The sequence below is a fragment of the Lingula anatina genome, chromosome 1 (assembly GCF_051362555.1).
Source record: "Lingula anatina isolate TDL-2025a chromosome 1, LinAna3.0, whole genome shotgun sequence".
In the NCBI taxonomy this organism is placed as follows: Eukaryota; Metazoa; Brachiopoda; class Lingulata; order Lingulida; family Lingulidae; genus Lingula; species Lingula anatina.
In genome coordinates, this window is record NC_141767.1 from 66,469,764 (window position 1) to 66,488,920 (window position 19,157).

Genomic DNA, 19,157 nt, shown 5'->3' on the forward strand with positions numbered 1-19,157 from the left:
AATTTCAGGAGTTATTGGAAAAAGTTTTTGATTATTTATTTTATTGAAAGGGCAATTTGAAACCCTTTTTTCTAGAAATGCGCAGAAGAATGCGTTTGGTGCGCCCTCACCCATCTCGTGTTTGTGAATATACAGCTGAATGCGTTAAGGCTTGCATGAGCTAGAAACCTCTTGAAAATACAATGCATCTAAGCGGTCTGGGCCAACCATGCAGAAAATTGATTTTGTCATTTCTGATGTCTTCTAGCTGACCCGTGATATGCTTACAAAGGAAAGTTCTAGAATATTTTTGGGAATCATTGCAATAATTAAGACACAGAGGGAGTTTTAGAATATACTGGAACTTTGAAAAGTTTTTTTTAATATAAAAATCATAGACACCTAGGTTTCTGCACCTCACATACCGGCAATATATCAAAAGTATTATTGTATGCGCAGTGAACCCATGCGGTCTGCGCCAGCCATGCGGTAAATTGATTTTGCTATCACTGATGTCTCTGAGCTGACCCGTGTTATACCCACAAAGAAAAGCTCTAGAATATGTTGGGAAACATTGCAATAAGACACACAGAGAGAGTTTTAAATGTACTGGAATTATGAAAAGTTTTTTTAATATAAAAATCATAGACGCCTAGATATCTGCACTTTACATACCGGTAATATATGAATATCATTGTACGTATGCGCAGTGCACCCAAGCGGTCTGCGCCGGCCATGCAGTAAATTGATTTTGTTATTACTGATGTCTCTGAGCTGACCTGTGATACGTTCGCAAAGAAAAGTTCTGTAATATTTTGGGAAACATTGCATTAAGACACAGAAGGAGTTTTAGAATATACTGGAACTGTGAAAAGTTTTTTAATATAAAAATCATAGACGCCTAGATATCTGCACTTTACATACCGGTAATATATGAATATTATTGTACGTATGCGCAGTGCATCCAAGCGGTCTGCGCCATGCCAGCCATGCAATTAATTGATTTCATATGCTAGTACTGGATATATATGAATAGTATTTGTTATACTATACACGTCCATTAGACCTAAGCGGTCTGTGCCAGCCATGCAATAAATTGATTTCATATACCTGGACTTAGAATATATCGTTCAAAAATTTGAGCTGTAAATTCTGCTCTGCGCTATGCATGTGTCTTTCTCTGCACAATCACTCTTATGAATTCTCATAAAAAATCGTATATATTTCGCATTTTAGAATTGTTAAATCTTATGAATTATGAAAATTGAAATGTTTAGGAATATAAAATTCGAAATACGAATTCATACAAAAAGTGAATTTTGGTATTTTGCATTTTTACAAAACGCGAATTTTGAATTGCACAATTTATTTTTTCTTACGAATCTTATTTATTTTTCAAACGAAGTACTGTACCTCACAAAGCTTTTGATCACTACCGTGACCTTAGCCATTCGTCATCTCATATAAATCATTTTACTATGACCTATAAGTTTAATTTAGTTGTAGTAGAATAGAAAATAAAATCAAAGTAGAAGTAAAATTCATTACAGAAAATATAATAATAAATAAAATGTTGGTAATTGATATTTATATGAATAAAGAATGCGGAGACCTTTGTAGAGTAGACTGACACGAAGAACGAAAATGTACTGTGCTTTCTACTTCGCGTAGCAACTAAAGTGGAAGATCATTACACGCTTCTATACACCACAATGGTGACACTTTGAATGGCACTGGTTGTATTTGTTTGCTGACCAGCTTTTTGCATTATTCGAGTAAAACGGGACATGCCTGGACAACGTTCACAATTCAAACAAAAATTGTATTTACCTAGGGGAAATGATATCCTTTAACACGGCTGTCAGTGTGCAGAATATTTACTGAACGAGATAGACTTGGGATCAGCGAGACCTCGTTTGTTGTAAAGTCTCCTTATATTTTAGCGACTATAAACACTGTCAGCAACAGTAGACATGAATAGAAGTGGTTCTGCTCGACGTGTAACTTTGGAATATAATGCAGTTTAGTTTGTTGCCTGACAGGTGAAGTCAACCACGATGACCAGCGCAGTCACAATGCGCTTAGTGAGAACCAAACACAGTGAGACTTAATGCCTCAACGGCGTCGAACGCAGTAACATCACATTGCAACTGGATGCAGTCTACGCTCGTCTAAAAAGGCCATTCGTATTTAAACACACATATTATAAAATATTTTGTTGAGTCACGAATCTGGAATATTCCTATTATCTTCCGAATTTCAATAGAACATTCCATAACATGATACTCAGAAAAGAGTTGAGACACAGATCTGAGACATCTCTATTATCTTTTTAGCTGGGTTTAACTGGTTTTTGGTTATTGTATAAAAGCTCCTGAATCAGAATTTCGATAGACACGTTTTATTACACAATTAAAAACAGTCCATAACATAATACTAAGAAAAAGATATCTGGAATATTCCTTTTATCTTCCGAATTTCAATAGAAAATTCCGTAACACAATACTAAGAAAAGAGATCTGGAATATTCCTTTTATCTTCCGAATTTCAATAGGAAATTCCATAACATGATACTAAGAAAAGAGATCTGGAATATTCCTATTATCTTCCGAATTTCAATAGAACATAATACTAAGAAAAGAGATCTGGAATATTCCTATTATCTTCCGAATTTCAATAGGAAATTCCATAACATAATACTAAGAAAAGAGATCTGGAATATTCCTATTATCTTCCGAATTTCAATAGAACATAATACTAAGAAAAGAGATCTGGAATATTCCTATTATCTTCCGAATTTCAATAGAAAATTCCAATAAAAAATGCTGACTCATGGTATTACGCTGCGTATAAATATCCCGTGATTCAAAGGACACAGGCAGGCTACGCGGATCACTCAGAATTACGGCAGAGCTGTCTTTCCGATAGCGTCGCACACTTAGAAGAGGTCGAAACCGAGAGCGACCACTTACAAAGCAGGTAAGTAGTTGTTTAAAAAAAAATCACGTGATAAAAAAAAAATGTGGGGTATATTAAGTTTCACTCTTGTAGAGACATTCAGTTGAGAAACATGGATTTGAGCATGAAACTTCCATTAAGTTTGGTCATCAACGGACCTAGCGGAGCCGGCAAGACTACTTTTCTTCAAAATTTCTTAGATACTCAGATTTAATGACAGACCATGCTTTTGATAATATTATTTTCGCTTACGCTGTGTGGCAAGAGGCTTACGATCAAATTGAAAAAGAGGTCCCAAAACATATAACTTTTATAGAGGGAATACCTAGTGACGAACAATTAGAAGAAATATATGACGCGAAAAAGTATTCGCTTCTTATTTTAGACGACTTATTTAGCGAAAGTTTCGAGAACCCTAAGATTAAACACATTTTCATACGAAATTCTCATCATAACAACGTGTCGATAATTCTTATTACCCATTCGTTATTTCCCAAAGAAAAGCATGCCAGGACAATATCGCTTAACATGCAATATTTAGTCCTTATGAAATCTCCTCGCGACCAATCGCAGATCAGGGCGTTGTCTCATCAGGTCTCTTTACAAAATTCAAAAAAGTTCATAGATATTTACAAAGACGCCACGTCCAAGCCCTACAGCTACCTTTTTATAGATTTCCGTCAAACAACCCCCGAAGAAGTGCGACTAAGAACAAATATTTTTCCCGGAGAAACGCATTACGTCTACCTGCCCGTATAAAAAGAAGGTGATTTCGTGTCGCTGCGTCACTTTACAATGAAGTCCGAATCCACAAACACGTTCATGCCACATCTTAATTTTCTATCCATAGCCGACAGAAGATTGACAAAAAGCGTGATCGAGAATTCGCCAAATACCCTCATTCGAAACCTGTGCAATTTAGCTAGTAATCTTTTGCGCAACACTGAGTACAGATTGACTGCACAAGAGAGAAATAAGTTAAGTCATCTCAAAAGTCTCGTGCTTAAACTAGTGGAGAAACAGAGATCGCTGAAGATCAAGAAGAAAATATTAGCGAAAAACCCTTCATTAGTCAAGGCAATTGTGCAACCAGTGTTGAGACATGTCAGCGTTTAAAAAGATGGTTATCATAGATGAAACAGAGTTAAACGCTTTGCGAAGGAAATCAAACGCGGATTATTCACCATTACAGGATGAAGTTTTACGAAAGCAGAATGAACTGAGTTCTGTAATGCAAAGAGAAGACTTACCGTTTGATAAACGCATAAAGTTATACAACGAACTACAAAATGAATATATGCAGGTTGCCCGAAAAAAACAACCTATCTCTGTAACTATAGAAAATACGCCTACGTCTGCCAATGACCCCACTGAGAACGCGGAACCATCAAAGCGTTTTATCGATACGCAAATATTAGAATCGATTCCCGCGCGGATGCGTAACAAGGCGAATAACATGTTGAGACTCCTCGCCAAACACCCCACCCTTTTATCTTACGATGATCGAGGGTCGCTGATATACGACGGAGAGACTATACAAAACACTAACATAATTGATTTAATAAGTGAATTGTACGTTTCGAGAAAACGAAAGTTTACTCCCGCCGGATGGTCGATTTTTTTAAAGGGACTAAAACGTATAAATCTTCCTTCGACTCTTATATCCAATACTTTGCGGCGAGAGGAGTTTTTATCTCTACCATCACACACCAGTAAAAATAAAAAGAAACCCCAAACGGGTATGGGGAATAAATTTACGTCGTTTAATATATATTGAAACAAAGACAGCCGTGTATTTTGAAAATTTATTTAATAAATGTGTTGTTACACTGTTTTATTTGAGTTGTGATTTACAATATCTAGGTGACACAATAAAATTTCTATTTACAAAATCGTATACTACATAATCGTTAAAATTGGTATCGTTTGAAAAGTTCGCACTTATCTCTCGCATGGTCTTCCCTCGAAAGCGTTGCGACAGAAAGTAAATTGTGTAGTAACCACAAACAACACTCAAAGGATCTTGTAACACTTTACTATTATAAGACCACCCTCTTGTCGAATTGTTGTTCAGGAATCGAGTAAAATTATTGTCGTAGTAGCTGGGGTGACGTCCATAGGAATCAAAAAATTCTGCCGATCCGTCATTTGAAACATATATGCTGACCCAATGTTCTCCTATTTCGTGATATTTAGCGGTGTTGACTACCAGTCCTGCGGGATATGTACTGATATATTGTGGTAGAGTATCCGATGAGAACACGCCTATGAAATGTTTACACGAAATAGGATCCGATTTCATAATACAGTCAAGTTGACGGTTATTCATGTTCACGGCTCCGTATAAACGGAACGTCTATTGTCAATTTTGATCACAGAGTCAAACTCGGCAAACACAACGAGTACGCTGTTATTGATAGGTTTTGTAAACTCCAGAGATACCCCTAGCGACCCCTGACGCATAGGAGACGAGTAAGGCTGATGCGACTGATCGGGGCTTAAATCGAACCCGAAAATCGTGTTTCCCGCGGTAAAGGCTTCCCTCGATAACGATACATCTCTATCGGCTTCTTCGGGTTCAATTGTCGAAACGAGGTCGTTAAAAGGTCTTATATAATTTAATCCCTCATTCGTATCAAAATCTAAATTGTAGGGTTTGAGCGGAATTTGTTCTCCGGCCACGGTTAAACGCAAAGACCGAAGATTCTGATGTTTAAAGTTGAAGGGATTTAAATCGTACTGTCCCGAAAGGCTAGCGTCCATCACCATACCCATAAAAATTCTACGCGGTATTTTAGACATGTATATGTTATCCAGAAAAGCACTTCGAACATTATTGGGTATATTGATTATTTTGACTTCTCTTCTCATGATGGGGTAACAAGCCACGTTATTCATCAACATAGTTTCGTGGGCAGCCTTGAGGCGGGACGAAACTTTAACCCTCCTCGCAAAAAGAGATATGTTCTTTATCAGCATTTTTTCGTCTTTGGAAGTAGTTCCGGACATTAAACAAAAACTATGTTCGCTTCTTCGTAGTTTTATCCTGATGTCTACATTGTTTAATAAAAGTTTCGGTTGTTGAAAAAAATCACATTTTATCTTCCCCATCATTTCACACTTTCGGGAACGTTGAAACAGCGAATATCTTCGTTTTAAGCCTTCATTAGCGGGATCTCCACTGACATCTGTCAAATCGAACAATCCGGGTGTATCAGTATACCAAGCTTCGTTGGTCAACCATGACTTTTTCGCAGAACTCCCGTGAAATAATAAGTTTTCCAAGTACGCACGGTAAGCGTAGGTGTTGTTAGATTCCGTTATGACCGTCCCGTTCAATTCAACCTCCACATTCGAAAATAGCGAATGTAACGTATTGTTGACAGGAGCTGTATCTTGTCCGATATCTATGTCACTAAAATCATTTTTTACTACTTGCGTTTCCAAATAAAGAACGATATTATTTGGGTCGATATATTCATCCGCGTTTCCTACGATTAGAAATTCTATTACAGGGGAAGTGTCTGTAACGCTGTTCACCGGTCTCAATTCTTCCACCGATGAATGTTCTATTTGAACTTGAAAAGCATCGCGAATGTTGCTGAACAAATCCAGTTCCGTTCGAACGACGCGTTCCATTGTTACTAAAAATTAGTTTTCGCGGAGATGTGTTTGGTTGTGCGTTTTTTAACGCGTCTGGCCTTTTTGGCTTTAACGTCCTTTTTTATACTCATGCCGTTCATTGTTTTTGTAATAACATCACTGCTTACATAAAGTTTTCTTTTTCGAGTTTTTTCTTTCGAGTGACGTGCGGGCTTTTCACCTATGCGAAGTACTACTGCGTGTCTAGCACCGCCGCCTTTTTGTCTTCCGTGGAATTTATTAATTATACCTTCGCCTGCTTGGTTCTGATAGTACTTTAAGAGTGCTGTATAGACTGGATCCATCGTTACAGTAAATTTTTGCGTCTAAAATGAAGTGTTTCGACGGTCTTTCTTCCTTGGAACTGAACAAATTTCCCCGTGTCGTCGGTTATATGGATTTTTATTGTCGACAGTTCGTTAGAGATTAGAGGTACGTAAATAGGCGAATCAAAACTATGCGTGATTGTTTCACCGAATTCCCCCTTGATCGGAACTATGCGCAGTAAATTTGCCGATGTGTCACCTACTAGTTGTGGTTTTATAATGTCTGTGTAAACATAGAGAGAATCGAAGTCGTCCGTCGTGTTCGCCGGTTTAGTAGCTGTAGTATCCTCGGATACATTAACGTTATCGAAACCCAGCATATTTCCAATGCTCCCGCTAAAGTGAACGCTTGCTCCCGCTTTCAAATGAACCGTCACCTTTTTCGTAATAATGTTGAATGCAAACCGAATGTTGATTTGGCCTTGAGCAGACATCCCGTTATGAATGGCTGTCAATAGGTCATTCACGTGGGGGTAATACCCATTAGACAACCGAAGCGTTTGAGGTTTTTGACCGTCGAAATAATTCAGAGAACTATTTTCCACATTATTCCACGTTTTACAATAAAGTATTTCCGTCAAAGCTACTTCATATTGTCCCTGCAAATATAGCGAAGAGGACAGCTTAGTTCTAAACGCTTCGGGTCTGTTGCCTGGGAAAAAGTTGAAACTGCTGTTGGAAGGGAGTGTGATGTGAAAGGACGAGGCCATCGTTCCGACTAATCTTCGGAGGCCACAGCAAATCCTTTTTTATACTGTTTTGACGCGGGATGCGGGGACCCAACTGTTGAATTTGGAAGGCCAACCCTGCCATTTCACGAAATATTCTTTCGATTTACCCTTCCCTCTCGCTTTCAAAAATTTTTCAACCCTATACACGTCATCTTTTTTTACGACGCGAATCATTTCTGGTCCATACATGACACCCTCAATCTCCTCTCCGTCGTAGTCTGCCACCTTGTAGACCGGCGGTGACCTGTTTAAACGTTGGGTTATCGTAAACAACTCCTGCGTCCAACCCTGCTCGTAGCCTTTCGCAAAGGGGGACCTATGTTTGCTCAATCGAACGGTGTCTCCGACGTTAAATTTAAACTTTGGTTTTTCTAGTTTTTTCCCCCCGTAAAGTTTATTCCATACCGCGTCCGAATTTTTTTCTTTTGAGGCCTCCGTCGGCGACATGCCTATACTCCGGTGTTTAGCCGCGTTGTACCCCGTCAGCAGTTGGTCGAGTGCGTGTATGTACGTCAGCGTACTGTTGGCGGTGAAATATTTAAAAAATTTAGATTTTAAAGTCCTGTTCAGCCGTTCCACGACAGAGCTTTTTCGTTCCGACTTTGTTGTAAAAAACGATATTCCCTGTTCCTTGAGGTATGCTTGAAATTTCCTATTAGTAAATTCTGTTCCGGCATCTGACTGAAGGATAGCCGGTTTTCGACCTTCGGATAAAATTTTTTTAAACGCTTCTAAAACACTGTCAGCAGTTTTTGTTTTGATAGCAACAGCCCATGCAAATTTTGAAAATATATCAATCACGGTTAAAAGGTACTTATAACCCTTGTTGTACTTAGATATTTTACCGAGGTCGGCTAAATCCGCCTGCCATTGCTGATCTGTACGACCAACAAGGACGCGATTGGTGCGAAATCTTTTTCTGACGTTGGCGTGTAGCGTATACGTATCTTGCTTGGCCAAAAACTCCTTAATCTGCTTTAGTCCGATTTTCTTTTGATCTCTTCGCGTCGCTTCATATAATTTCAACGCGCTTCCAAAGCTAGCGGGATTGGAAGGATCGTAATATATTTTCTTCAAGTAATCGTCTGTCTGTCCCTTACTTTTACCCGCTTGTCGTCTCTTCATCTTTTTCAACTTTAAAAGAGTCTGTATGTCCTTTGCATGGGGTTTTTGTCCACTTCGTCAAAGCCTATGTTTAACAGTGTTTTCACTGTACTGGGCGTGTACTTAGGTTTTCTTTCGTCGGCGACAAATAGCTGCACTAATTCGCGTCGCTTTTCGGGCGTCAGCGGAACATTTAGTGGATTCGCAAGTCTCTTCTCGACCGTGTTCATAGTACAGTGCGGACTGTGGCGTTCGTGTTCAACGTCCACTGCATCTCTCAACGGGTCCCAGTCTCTAAGACTGACGCGGCAGTTAAAACAAAGCACCGCGTCGTCTGTATTTGATGCGTCTTGGTCCCTGTAAAACCCGCTGATGGCTAAAGGTATAGGGTTGATGAGAAGTTTACCAGGCCAATTGAGAAAACTGAGAATCCTATCTTCTTCTTTACAATAGGGTGTTCGAAAAAACAAGGGCTTGTCTTCTGGTACACAGTCGGTGAATACTTTACTGTCATCCATTCTTTAACTGGCTGATAAAATTGTAACTTTTATTTTAATACTCTTTTCGTTAGCCAATCAAAATAGTGCTCTTTGAATTAACCAATCAAATCGTCTTATTTCAACCAACCATATATAAAACACGTTATTATAGTCTGCATTTAATTTTCATTTCAGATCGACAGCGACCATGGCACAGTACAAATGCGAAGTGTGCGGCGCATCCTTCGACCGCGTCGATAACCTTAAACGACACCGGCTCACCCACACGAAGGAAAAACATGTAGCATGCCCCGAATGCGGGAAGACTTTTGCTCGTCGAGATAACATGAATAGGCATCTACGCCTCCACCCGGGGACCTCGACGAGTTCGAGCGAAGAACCAGAGGCCTCTTCGGCAGTTAAAAGACCCAGGATTCAAAGGGGGTCGGGAGCCGCCGACCGTGTCGTCATGCCCGACAATCTTCTACCCCCGGACGTCGACCCGTCGGTTGCCGAAGCGTACGGAAGCCATTGGAACAGCATACGGACCAGATCCTCGAGGGGTAACAAACTCCAAGACTGGTACAATATTAGATTGACCACCCTTCAACCTGATGCCCTTCGAGACGACCTGGAGCGGATCTTGGAAGATCAACGCACGGCGTTCAAGATCAACGTGTCGTACGGTTTTTTCTTAAGAAACAACGAGACCGGGCAGTTGAGGTACTACCACCCCAGCAGCAACAACCACTGCTTCTTAGAAGCGCCCGCTGTGATCCGCCACCGCCAGGATCTCGACGGTTTCTTCCACAACATTACCGCCAGAGATGTCTTAGAATGTGCTCGACAGGAGAGGCCAAATTCGAAGTGGGTGGTAGACTCGGTCACCAACGCCACGTTTTACGTGACGAAGTTAAAGGGTCACCCCATCGGGTGCGGGATCGACCTGCCTTCCTTCGTGCTTAAAAACAAGGGTCTCGTTGCCCTGCAAAAAAACAACCGAGGAAAAACGTACCGCGACAATCTCTGCCTCTTTCGATGCCTCGCCTTGCACAAAGGTTCATCCGTCAGAGGACTGGAAACAACAACGAAGAAACTGTTTGATAAGTACAGGGAAAGCAAAAGAAAATGCAAACACAAAGGTTTCCAAGGCGTGGCGCTCCATCGACTGCACAAGGTGGAAGACCTCTTCGAGGTAAACATCGTCGTGTACGAACTGCAGCAAAACGAAGACGGGGACGTGTTTGCAGAACTCGTTCGTCGCTCAACGGGCAAGCACAAGGACACCATGTCGCTGAACGTGCACGAAAATCATTTTTCGTACATCAGCGACGTGGACAAATACTGCCGCTCGTTTTGCTGTTCGAGGTGCAGCAAAATGTTCAAGAGCAAATGGTCCCTTCAGCGCCACGAACGGACCTGCGACGTCCTCGTAGAGCACCGTTTTCCCGGCAAGGCGTACGCTCCCCAGCCCACCGTATTCGACCTCCTCGAAGACGAGGGCATTTTCGTCCCCGAGGAAGACAGATACTATCGATATCGGGCGACTTTCGACATCGAGTGTCTGCTACCCCGTACGGAGGAGCCGCAGCACAGCGAAAAGCTGAGCTTAGAACACGAACATCGTTTCCTCAGCGTCAGCGTGTGCAGCAACGTGCCTGGTCACACGAAGCCGGAATGCATCGTATCCGAGGACAATCCCGCGCTAGCCGTGCAGCAGTTCCTAGAAATATTGCAGAATATAAGCCGCGCGGCTGAAAAACTTCTTACCAACAAGTTTGCCTGGATCTTCGAAAAACTTAACGAAAAAATAGATCAAAACATTCAAAAAACGATACAGGAAAGTGAAGTCATGGAAGAAGATGAAGAAACCTTAACAAACAAACATTACTTATCAAAACTTAGCCGTAGATTTAGTCAATATTTAATGGAATTACCCGTATTAGGTTTCAACAGTGGGCATTACGACCTTAACGCCATGAAAACGCTGTTTTTTCCGTTGTTGTTGGACACCTTGAAATTTGTCGTAAAACGCAACAACAATTTCATGGTGTTAAAATCGGAACGCCTAAAAATCTTAGACATCTGCAACTATTTGGCTCCCGGATGCAGCTATAGTCAGTTTTTAAAAGCTTTCGAGTGTGCCGAGTCCAAGGGGTTCTTCCCTTACGAGTGGATGGACTCTTTGGACAAACTCGAGTGTGCAAGTCTCCCTCCACGCGAAGCGTTTTACTCGAAGTTAAAACAAAGTAATATCACTGAGGAGGATTACGCATTGTGTCAACGCGTTTGGCATGAAAACCAGATGCAAACAATGCGCGACTTCCTCGAGTGGTATAACAACAAAGACGTTGAGCCAATGTTAGAAGCAGTGGATAAAATGTTCGCCTTCTACCTTGAGAGGGGTATTGATATGTTTAAGGATGGTATTAGTGTACCAGGTTTGACATTGAAATACCTGTTTCAAAACGTAGGAGACGCATTTTTCACTCTCTTCGACGATAAGCACAGCGATCTTTACTACCTTCTAAAAAACGCTATCGTAGGCGGTCCCAGCATCATCTTTCATCGCTACCACGAGAGGAATAAGACCTTTCTTCGAAAGGCGACATCCGAAGCTCCCAAGCTGTGCAAAAAGATCGTAGGGTACGACGCTAATGCCCTGTACCTGTGGTGTTTGATGCAACCCATGCCCACGGGTACGTTTATACGCAGACGCGAAGAGTCCGAGTATACGCGTGAATATTCTCACCCGCGAGGCCGTGAGGCCACGTTGTGGTTAGACTGGGTCGCTCGTTCGAGCAATATTCGCATTCGACATCAGTTCAACGGTACGGAAAAGCGCGTCGGGTACCGTCAGCTACCGGTGGATGGGTTTTGTCGAGAGACGCAGACCGTGTATCAGTACCACGGGTGTTATTTTCACGGTCATCGGTGCCATTTAAACCGAAACAAAGATGGCACCTACAAAGAAATAAATGACACGAAAAAGGTCACTATGGAATCTTTACGTATAGAAACTGAAATTAATAGCGAGTACATTCGGGAATGCGGCTACGATCTCGTCGAAATGTGGGAGTGTGAGTGGAAAAAACTTCAACGCGAAAGCGAGGAAGTGAAGCATTTCGTGACACAGTACACACTTCCCACAGAGCACAAATATCGGCTCACGTTCGGCGAGATCCTAGACGCGATTCGCAATGATAATCTGTTTGGCTTCGTCGAGTGCGACGTAGAAGTCCCGCCGGAACTTAGACCAAAATTTTCAGAAATGCCACCCATTTTTAAAAACACAACCGTTTCCCGCGACGACATCGGTCCTTTCATGAAACGTTTCGCTGAAGAAAACCGCATCATGAGTGTCCCGAGACGTTCGTTGATCGGGAGTTTTTTCGGCGAAAAAATTGTTTTGGCGACCCCGCTTTTGAAATGGTACCTAAACCACGGTCTTCGCGTGACGCGCATCCACCAGGTAGTCGAGTACACCCCGAAAGCCTGTTTCGAGCATTTCGGAAACTCCGTGAGTGACGCTCGCAGGGAGGGAGACAGGGACAAGACCAAAGCTATCGTCGCCGACACCATGAAGCTGATCGGCAACTCGGGCTACGGGAAAACGGTGACCAACAAAGAAAAGCACCGAGATGTGCAATATTGCGGCGAGGCAAAAGCCTCACAAAAAGTTAACAGTCACCGTTTTCGGCGTTTAGATAAAATTTGCGAAAACGCGTACGAGGTCGAGCTTAACAAAAAAATCATCAAATTCGACCTTCCTCTTCAGATAGGCGTGATGGTGTATCAGTACGCCAAGCTACGCATGTTAGAGTTTTACTACGACTTCATGCTGAAATTCGTGGATCCGTCCGATTTCCAATATTGCGAAATGGACACGGATTCCGCGTACATCGCCTTCTCGGCGGAAAGCTTAGAAGAAGTAGTTAAACCTCACATGAGAGCGCAGTACAAAGCCGAGAAACATCTGTGGTTTCCGCGTACTGATACCCCAGAACACGAAGCCTACGACAAACGCACGCCCGGGTTGTTTAAAGCCGAGTGGGTCGGTGACGGTATCGTTGGTCTCTGTAGTAAGACGTACTACTGTTTCGGGGAAAACACCGACCCGAAATTTAGCTGCAAAGGGGTCAATAGAAATAGTAATAACATAGATAAAAGTAAGTATTTAGATGTACTTTTAAATAAACAAAGCGGTAGTGGCGTCAATAGGGGGATACGTTTATTTAACAATACTATGTATTCGTATCTTCAACACAGAGACGCCTTTAGTTATTTCTATTCTAAACGAAAAGTGCTAGAAGATGGAGTATCTACTGAACCCTTAGATATCTAGTGTCTTTTAAATAAAATATGTATACAAGGATCAGCGGTATTTATTTTTTCTTTTCAATGACCTAATGCGCTTTACATACAAGGTCAGACGCACGGGCACCAAATGCGTTCTTCTGTGGATGTATAAAACTTCTCAAAAATATTTTCAAGAGGTTTCTAGCTCATGCAAGCCTTAGCGCATTCAGCTGTATATTCACAAACACGAGACGGGTGCGGGCGCACCAAATGCATTCTTCTGCGCATTTCTAGAAAAAAAGGGTTCCAAATTGCCCTTTCAATGAATAAATAATCCAAAAATTTTTTTCCGATAACTCCTGAAATTAAATATAGCTAAAAATAACCATACACTCCCCTCCTTTACGCTTCTTTGCTCGCTACACAATTATTTAACAAAAAACCTTCTAGGTTTTATTGAATCGTCTTTAAAATTTGCTCGTCCCTCGTTTACACTAAAATGATTGTCATTAAAATTCGCTTGCAAAGCCTCCTTTCTGCTTCAGGGGTCACTAAGAAATTACATTGAAAGTACACTCCTCCTCAAAAGGTTCAAGGTTCACTAAAAAAATTACATTAAAAGTATATACCTCCTCCGAAAATGCAGGTTGAAAACCTCGTCTCTTACTACTAATGCATTCAGTGTCAAAATACATATAAAAAAAATGGAAACACTATATCATCTAAACCAATTCTTTTAAGAAATAAAATAAAATAATATTAAAATATGCAGAATGTTTGTTTTTGGTATCCTCATTTAACGGAAATTATCATATTGAATTCTAGTTTTGAATATTACTATCTCTTCCTGAAAACCATCCTTTCAGGATGATGATCATATGAGCTTACTTTGCCTATTCTCTTGACCAATGGTGTAGTTTCATGGTAGTCGTAGGGAAATAATTCCACAGATCCTCCAGTTTCATAGTTCACAATTTTGTAGTCTGATGTTGTAGCAACACAGATTAGAGAACCATCTAAACCCTGTGATAATGAGAAACAAGTAAAATCAAATAAAAAGGAAGACAAAATGGTAAAAAATGGTGATTTAAAAATACACATTAAAACACTACATACTAATCCTTCACAGATAACCTCCTATTCAGCTAAATGAATTAGAAAGGTGCTGGAAAATACTTCAAGCCAAGCTGAAACATAACTGGACAATTCAAAGATTAATTTGCTTTTATTTTCAAAAATCTTGTATGCAACATAAATAAACATTTCAATGCAGTATACAACAACATCATGTACTTTTGAGCTGGCAACTTACTATGTTGAGGGCAGGGTCACTGATGGAGACATCTTTTTCATGGTTCATTCTGTCTTCTGTTACTGTATAAAGCTGAACAACCTTCTTCTTCAGTGCCACACAAATCTGAAAGATCACTTTACATTTGGAATGGCAAGCAACATATTCTTATTATATAGAAATACCAAATGTTATCTGTGTTTAAGGCCCCAATATAATTCATTATTACAGGAATCTACTGTGTTGATGAAAATGGAGGCACAAGTAACCCTTCCTAAAAGTTCCCTCCCACAAACCTCAAAACTCCAGCTCCATCACATCTATCTATTCCACCTTCAGTTACATAAATCAAGCATAGATTTTGGTAAACTAGTACCTTAATCCTCACTTAGCCATCATTGTACACCAAATGTGAACATGACTGTCTGAAAGGAGTGAATGGCTTAAATCAGTGTTACCTGAATGCTAAAAGGGTTGCTACGGTTTGGGTTCTCATTGAGACAAAATGATGTCACACCTTTGATTTTGGCACCAGTCATGATTGGCTGAAAGAATATCAAAATTAATTTTCATAAAGTTTGTAAGCTACTTTTTCTTATCACTGTTTGTACTTTTTCTTATAGCTAGCAACGAGATACTGTTAATTTTTAAAGAGTGCAAGTACTGAGGACTGTTAAGTTAATGATTTCAAATATTAACCTTAACTCCGGACTGTTATATTTATTAGTAATTTACTGTATATTTAAATCATCTTAAACATACCCTAACTAAATATATTTAATCTCTCCCTCTCCCCTCTCTCTCTCTCCACACGCACCAAATATATCTAATACAATGAAACCCTGTTTAGAAATAAGTCCTTGGACTTTTGCAAATTGCAGATATCACATTCTTAAAAAAAAAAGATGCCCTCTAACTGACCTCCAGGTCCAGCATGTTGAGCAGTGTCAGTGTATTGTCACATAGCACCAAGATTCTGGTCAGTGCTGAGGCAGCCTTTAGCTGGGTGATAGGTTTCTTCTACATGATGGAGGATAAGATAAGATATACAGTAACTATCCGATCTTTTTAATTGAGAAAAATTGTGAATTTTACAGACATTGTATTTTTAAGTCAAATATTTCTAAAAATTAGACCATTCTTCTTGAGTGGTTACTGTGGTAGCAACAAAATTAAAAAGCAGGCTACTCTATAGTTCTATTCTACGCAGTAAAAGCACCAGATATGCTATATAGACATATAATTTTTGTGATTATAAAATGTATCTGAAAGTTTGATAATTTTTGCCCATTGAAAATATTGAGTTATTACAGTATTAACCAACAATTTAAAGAACGAAAAGGAAATCCGGAAATGTGCCATTGTAAAAAACAACCAAAACATATAAATTGGCACAAATAATGTAAAGCATTTATTATATCTTACAAGTTTTTAAAATAGTCAAGCCATTTTCATGATTCCTTTATATGACAAATGAATACTTCTTACCACTCCAAGATATTTATGCCCCAGCTTCTTGCTTTCATAACCTGTTTTACCATTTGGAAGGGTTTTCTCCTCTAGTTTGTAATGGATAACAAAACTGCAATTAAAACAGTACAAATAAAAGAATAAATGATTCATGGAATTAAGCATTTCACCAATTTATAAAAAAAAGCATCCTGTTTAAGTATATAATAAAACTTAATCCTACTACTCTGAAGTATCAAATAAACGTACCGGTACGTTAATTAATTTTCCAAATTTCTTCCCGCCGGTACGCTCCATTTTCACCCAGTACGCTTATTAATTTTTCAAAAATCTTCCACCCGGCATGTTTATTAAATACATATTGTACCGGTGGGAAATTACACAAGTACAAGTCACGCTTTTTATTTTCTTAAATTGAAGTATAATGAGAAGAAAATTGAGATTTCAACTCATTACCGACTGTTCTACCAACAGCACTGGAAAGTAGGTCAAGCGGAAGTCGCTCTCTGAACACAACAGTACATGCGTCACCTGATTTCAGTTCCTATAAATAGACGTGCTTTCCCTTCAACAGTGACAACTACTCATGTACATCGATCGAATGATGCAATGTCGCAAGGTGATAGGATCATATTTATAGCTAAGGAGGTCATTTCAAGTGCAGCAAAGAAGTTGTGCCTGTTTTCAAACGTCAATTATTTCATGCCGATTTATGATTTAAACGATGTTAAATCACATTTCTATGTAAGATAAACCCTTAGGAGTTTACAGGTATGCAAAACGAACCTTATATCTGAGAATAAATTTACTATGAATAACGTCTCCGTATGGCTCTCGGAGGCGGCTTAGGTGCGACATATCTGGGTCTTCGGCCCCTGACGATTATGAAATTTAACTCATGGCAAATATATATATATATATATTAAGATAAATTATAATACTGAGTGAATTTTACCTGGTGAATTTTTTTTTTTTTACAATGATCAATAGCTAGCTTTTTTCTTTCTCTTCTTCTTCTTTACTTTTATTTATTTATTTCATTTTTTTTTGGGGGGGGGGGGGAGTGGTGCAAAGGTTTTTTCCACCCAGTACTTTTATTCCATCCAGTACTTTTATTAAATTTCGAGATTTTTTACACCCAGTACTTTTATTCCATCAGTACTTTTATTAAATTTTGAGATTTTTTCCACCCAGTACTTTTATTCCATCAGTTCTTTTATTCGATACCTCAGAGTACATACAAACCCTGCCTGCGCACATCATAAGTTCCACAGCAGTGAGCTGTCAGGTCTGTTTCACAAAAAAGTCTTTAAGTTTTTGGACTAAAATCTTAGCTTATATAGACTTAGCTAAGTTGCATTTGGCATAATCTCTCTCAAAGGCAGCTCATTTCCTTTTGTCAGTCTTTTGACTCAGCCCCTTGAACAAATTCTGATTGTCTTGAATAGGTTTAAAGAATTAGACAAGCAGATGAATATCACCTTACTCACAGCTCTGTTGATAGGGAAACTGGTTGGCTTTACAGCAGTGTGTAAGTTGAGGAGGTGAGAGGTAAGATGAGAGGTTAAAATTTGAGAGCTCCACACTGCACCTGGTTTGGAAACTGGTGTTCATTTTATACTTTTTGAGGCCTTTGTTTTGATGCGATAGCACAGCATATCAAAATTGTCAATAGGAGTGCAAATGCATGAATTTTATGCTAAGTTGATGCTCACCACACAACAGCTACTTACAACAGTGAGATGAAACTTGATCTACTAGCTGTTAACATTTCTTGAGATTTAGTAATAAAAAGTGTCATCTAAATAAATTTTTGGGTAAGTAAATTCAATCTTGGCAGCCTATTCTACAGTATACTCTTGGTATTTTACTCACCAACTGTCTGTTCCAATATATAAATTCTTACCACAGCAGTCTATGCACTCAATCTGAAAAACGAAAAAAATAAAGAGTGTGACATACATGTACTTCTAAGAGTATTCATTACTATACTAGTTCATGTACATGCATGTACTCATAGGTACAAGTACTACATACTCTTTCACGCTTCAATCACAGAAAATATAGTCGCTGTTACCGTCTGCAAGTCTGCAGCACGCCAGTTAGAAAAAAACTTTCTTTATCAGAACAGTCAGAGTCTCCGAGTGAAACAAACTGAGTGACCAACAAGATACTGCAAAAACTGTGGAAGGCTTCAGATCAGGCCTACAGGGTGATTAAGTTCCCATGCAATGCGCTCTCTCTTCCCGTCTATCATATCCAGTAGTGGTTCTTTAGACGTGTATTGACAGATACAGATACAGTAACATTAAAATGCAAGAACAGAGAGAGAGAGAGAGAGAGAGAGAGAGAGAGAGAGAGAGGGAGAGAGAGACGTAATTCACGTGTAATAAGGGGGGGGGGGGGGGGGGCATTTCGTCTTATTGCAATCTAAATAAGACGGCACCGGCCGAGATACACCCACCTTTTGCTTTGATAAAAATTTGTCCCGTTCCACAGCCGGGACCAGCTCAAACGCCTTGACACTCATGTTGTGTGCTTGCTGTATGTGCCTGCATCTGTCACCATCAAACAATCCCCGATGCGGTATATTTAATTAGATAAGGAGATAACAGTTTCTGTGTCTTCGGTAGATCACCAGTCCATCCTTGCAGAGCTAGAAGTTCATGTCACAGTTAGTTTACATCAAAATGATTTTGGCAGTATTCAACCTTACAATAAAGTTTTTTCTATCTTTGCTTTTTTCAAGAATAAAATATAAATAATTCAATATGAGGACGTTGTATGACCAGCTGATAAACCTGACGTGTCCTAAAAACGAAAGACAGATAAAATGCATTGTATTCTTTGTCACAACTAACACACTTTCAACGCTTTT

At 39.7% G+C, this 19,157-nt stretch overlaps 2 protein-coding genes across 2 annotated transcripts in view; one reads left to right on the forward strand and one right to left on the reverse strand.

Annotated features, from left to right (window-relative positions):
• LOC106151536 (transforming growth factor-beta receptor-associated protein 1) overlaps window positions 1-19,014 on the reverse strand; it is a 27,852-nt gene extending 8,838 nt beyond the window's left edge. Inside the window, exons 1-7 of the mRNA XM_086999490.1 lie at window positions 18,744-19,014; window positions 18,155-18,207; window positions 16,298-16,391; window positions 15,731-15,829; window positions 15,268-15,354; window positions 14,831-14,935; window positions 14,407-14,541 (exon numbers count right to left, since the gene is read on the reverse strand). Of these exons, the coding sequence (XP_086855616.1) occupies window positions 14,407-14,541; window positions 14,831-14,935; window positions 15,268-15,354; window positions 15,731-15,829; window positions 16,298-16,391; window positions 18,155-18,207; window positions 18,744-18,809 (639 nt within the window). The 5' untranslated portion in view covers window positions 18,810-19,014. The remainder of the gene's footprint in view (window positions 1-14,406; window positions 14,542-14,830; window positions 14,936-15,267; window positions 15,355-15,730; window positions 15,830-16,297; window positions 16,392-18,154; window positions 18,208-18,743) is intronic.
• On the forward strand, window positions 2,863-14,389 carry LOC147764897 (uncharacterized). The gene is made up of 3 exons (XM_087000821.1): window positions 2,863-2,958; window positions 9,415-13,388; window positions 14,385-14,389. The coding sequence occupies exons 2-3, from the start codon at window positions 9,428-9,430 to the stop codon at window positions 14,387-14,389; spliced, it is 3,966 nt and encodes a 1,321-aa protein (XP_086856947.1). The 5' UTR covers window positions 2,863-2,958; window positions 9,415-9,427.
• Window positions 19,015-19,157: the final 143 nt, after the last annotated feature.

Excerpts from the sequence above, each read along its gene's own strand:
- LOC147764897 (XM_087000821.1), top strand. The coding sequence starts at position 9,428 with ATGGCACAGTACAAATGCGAAGTGTGCGGCGCATCCTTCGACCGCGTC.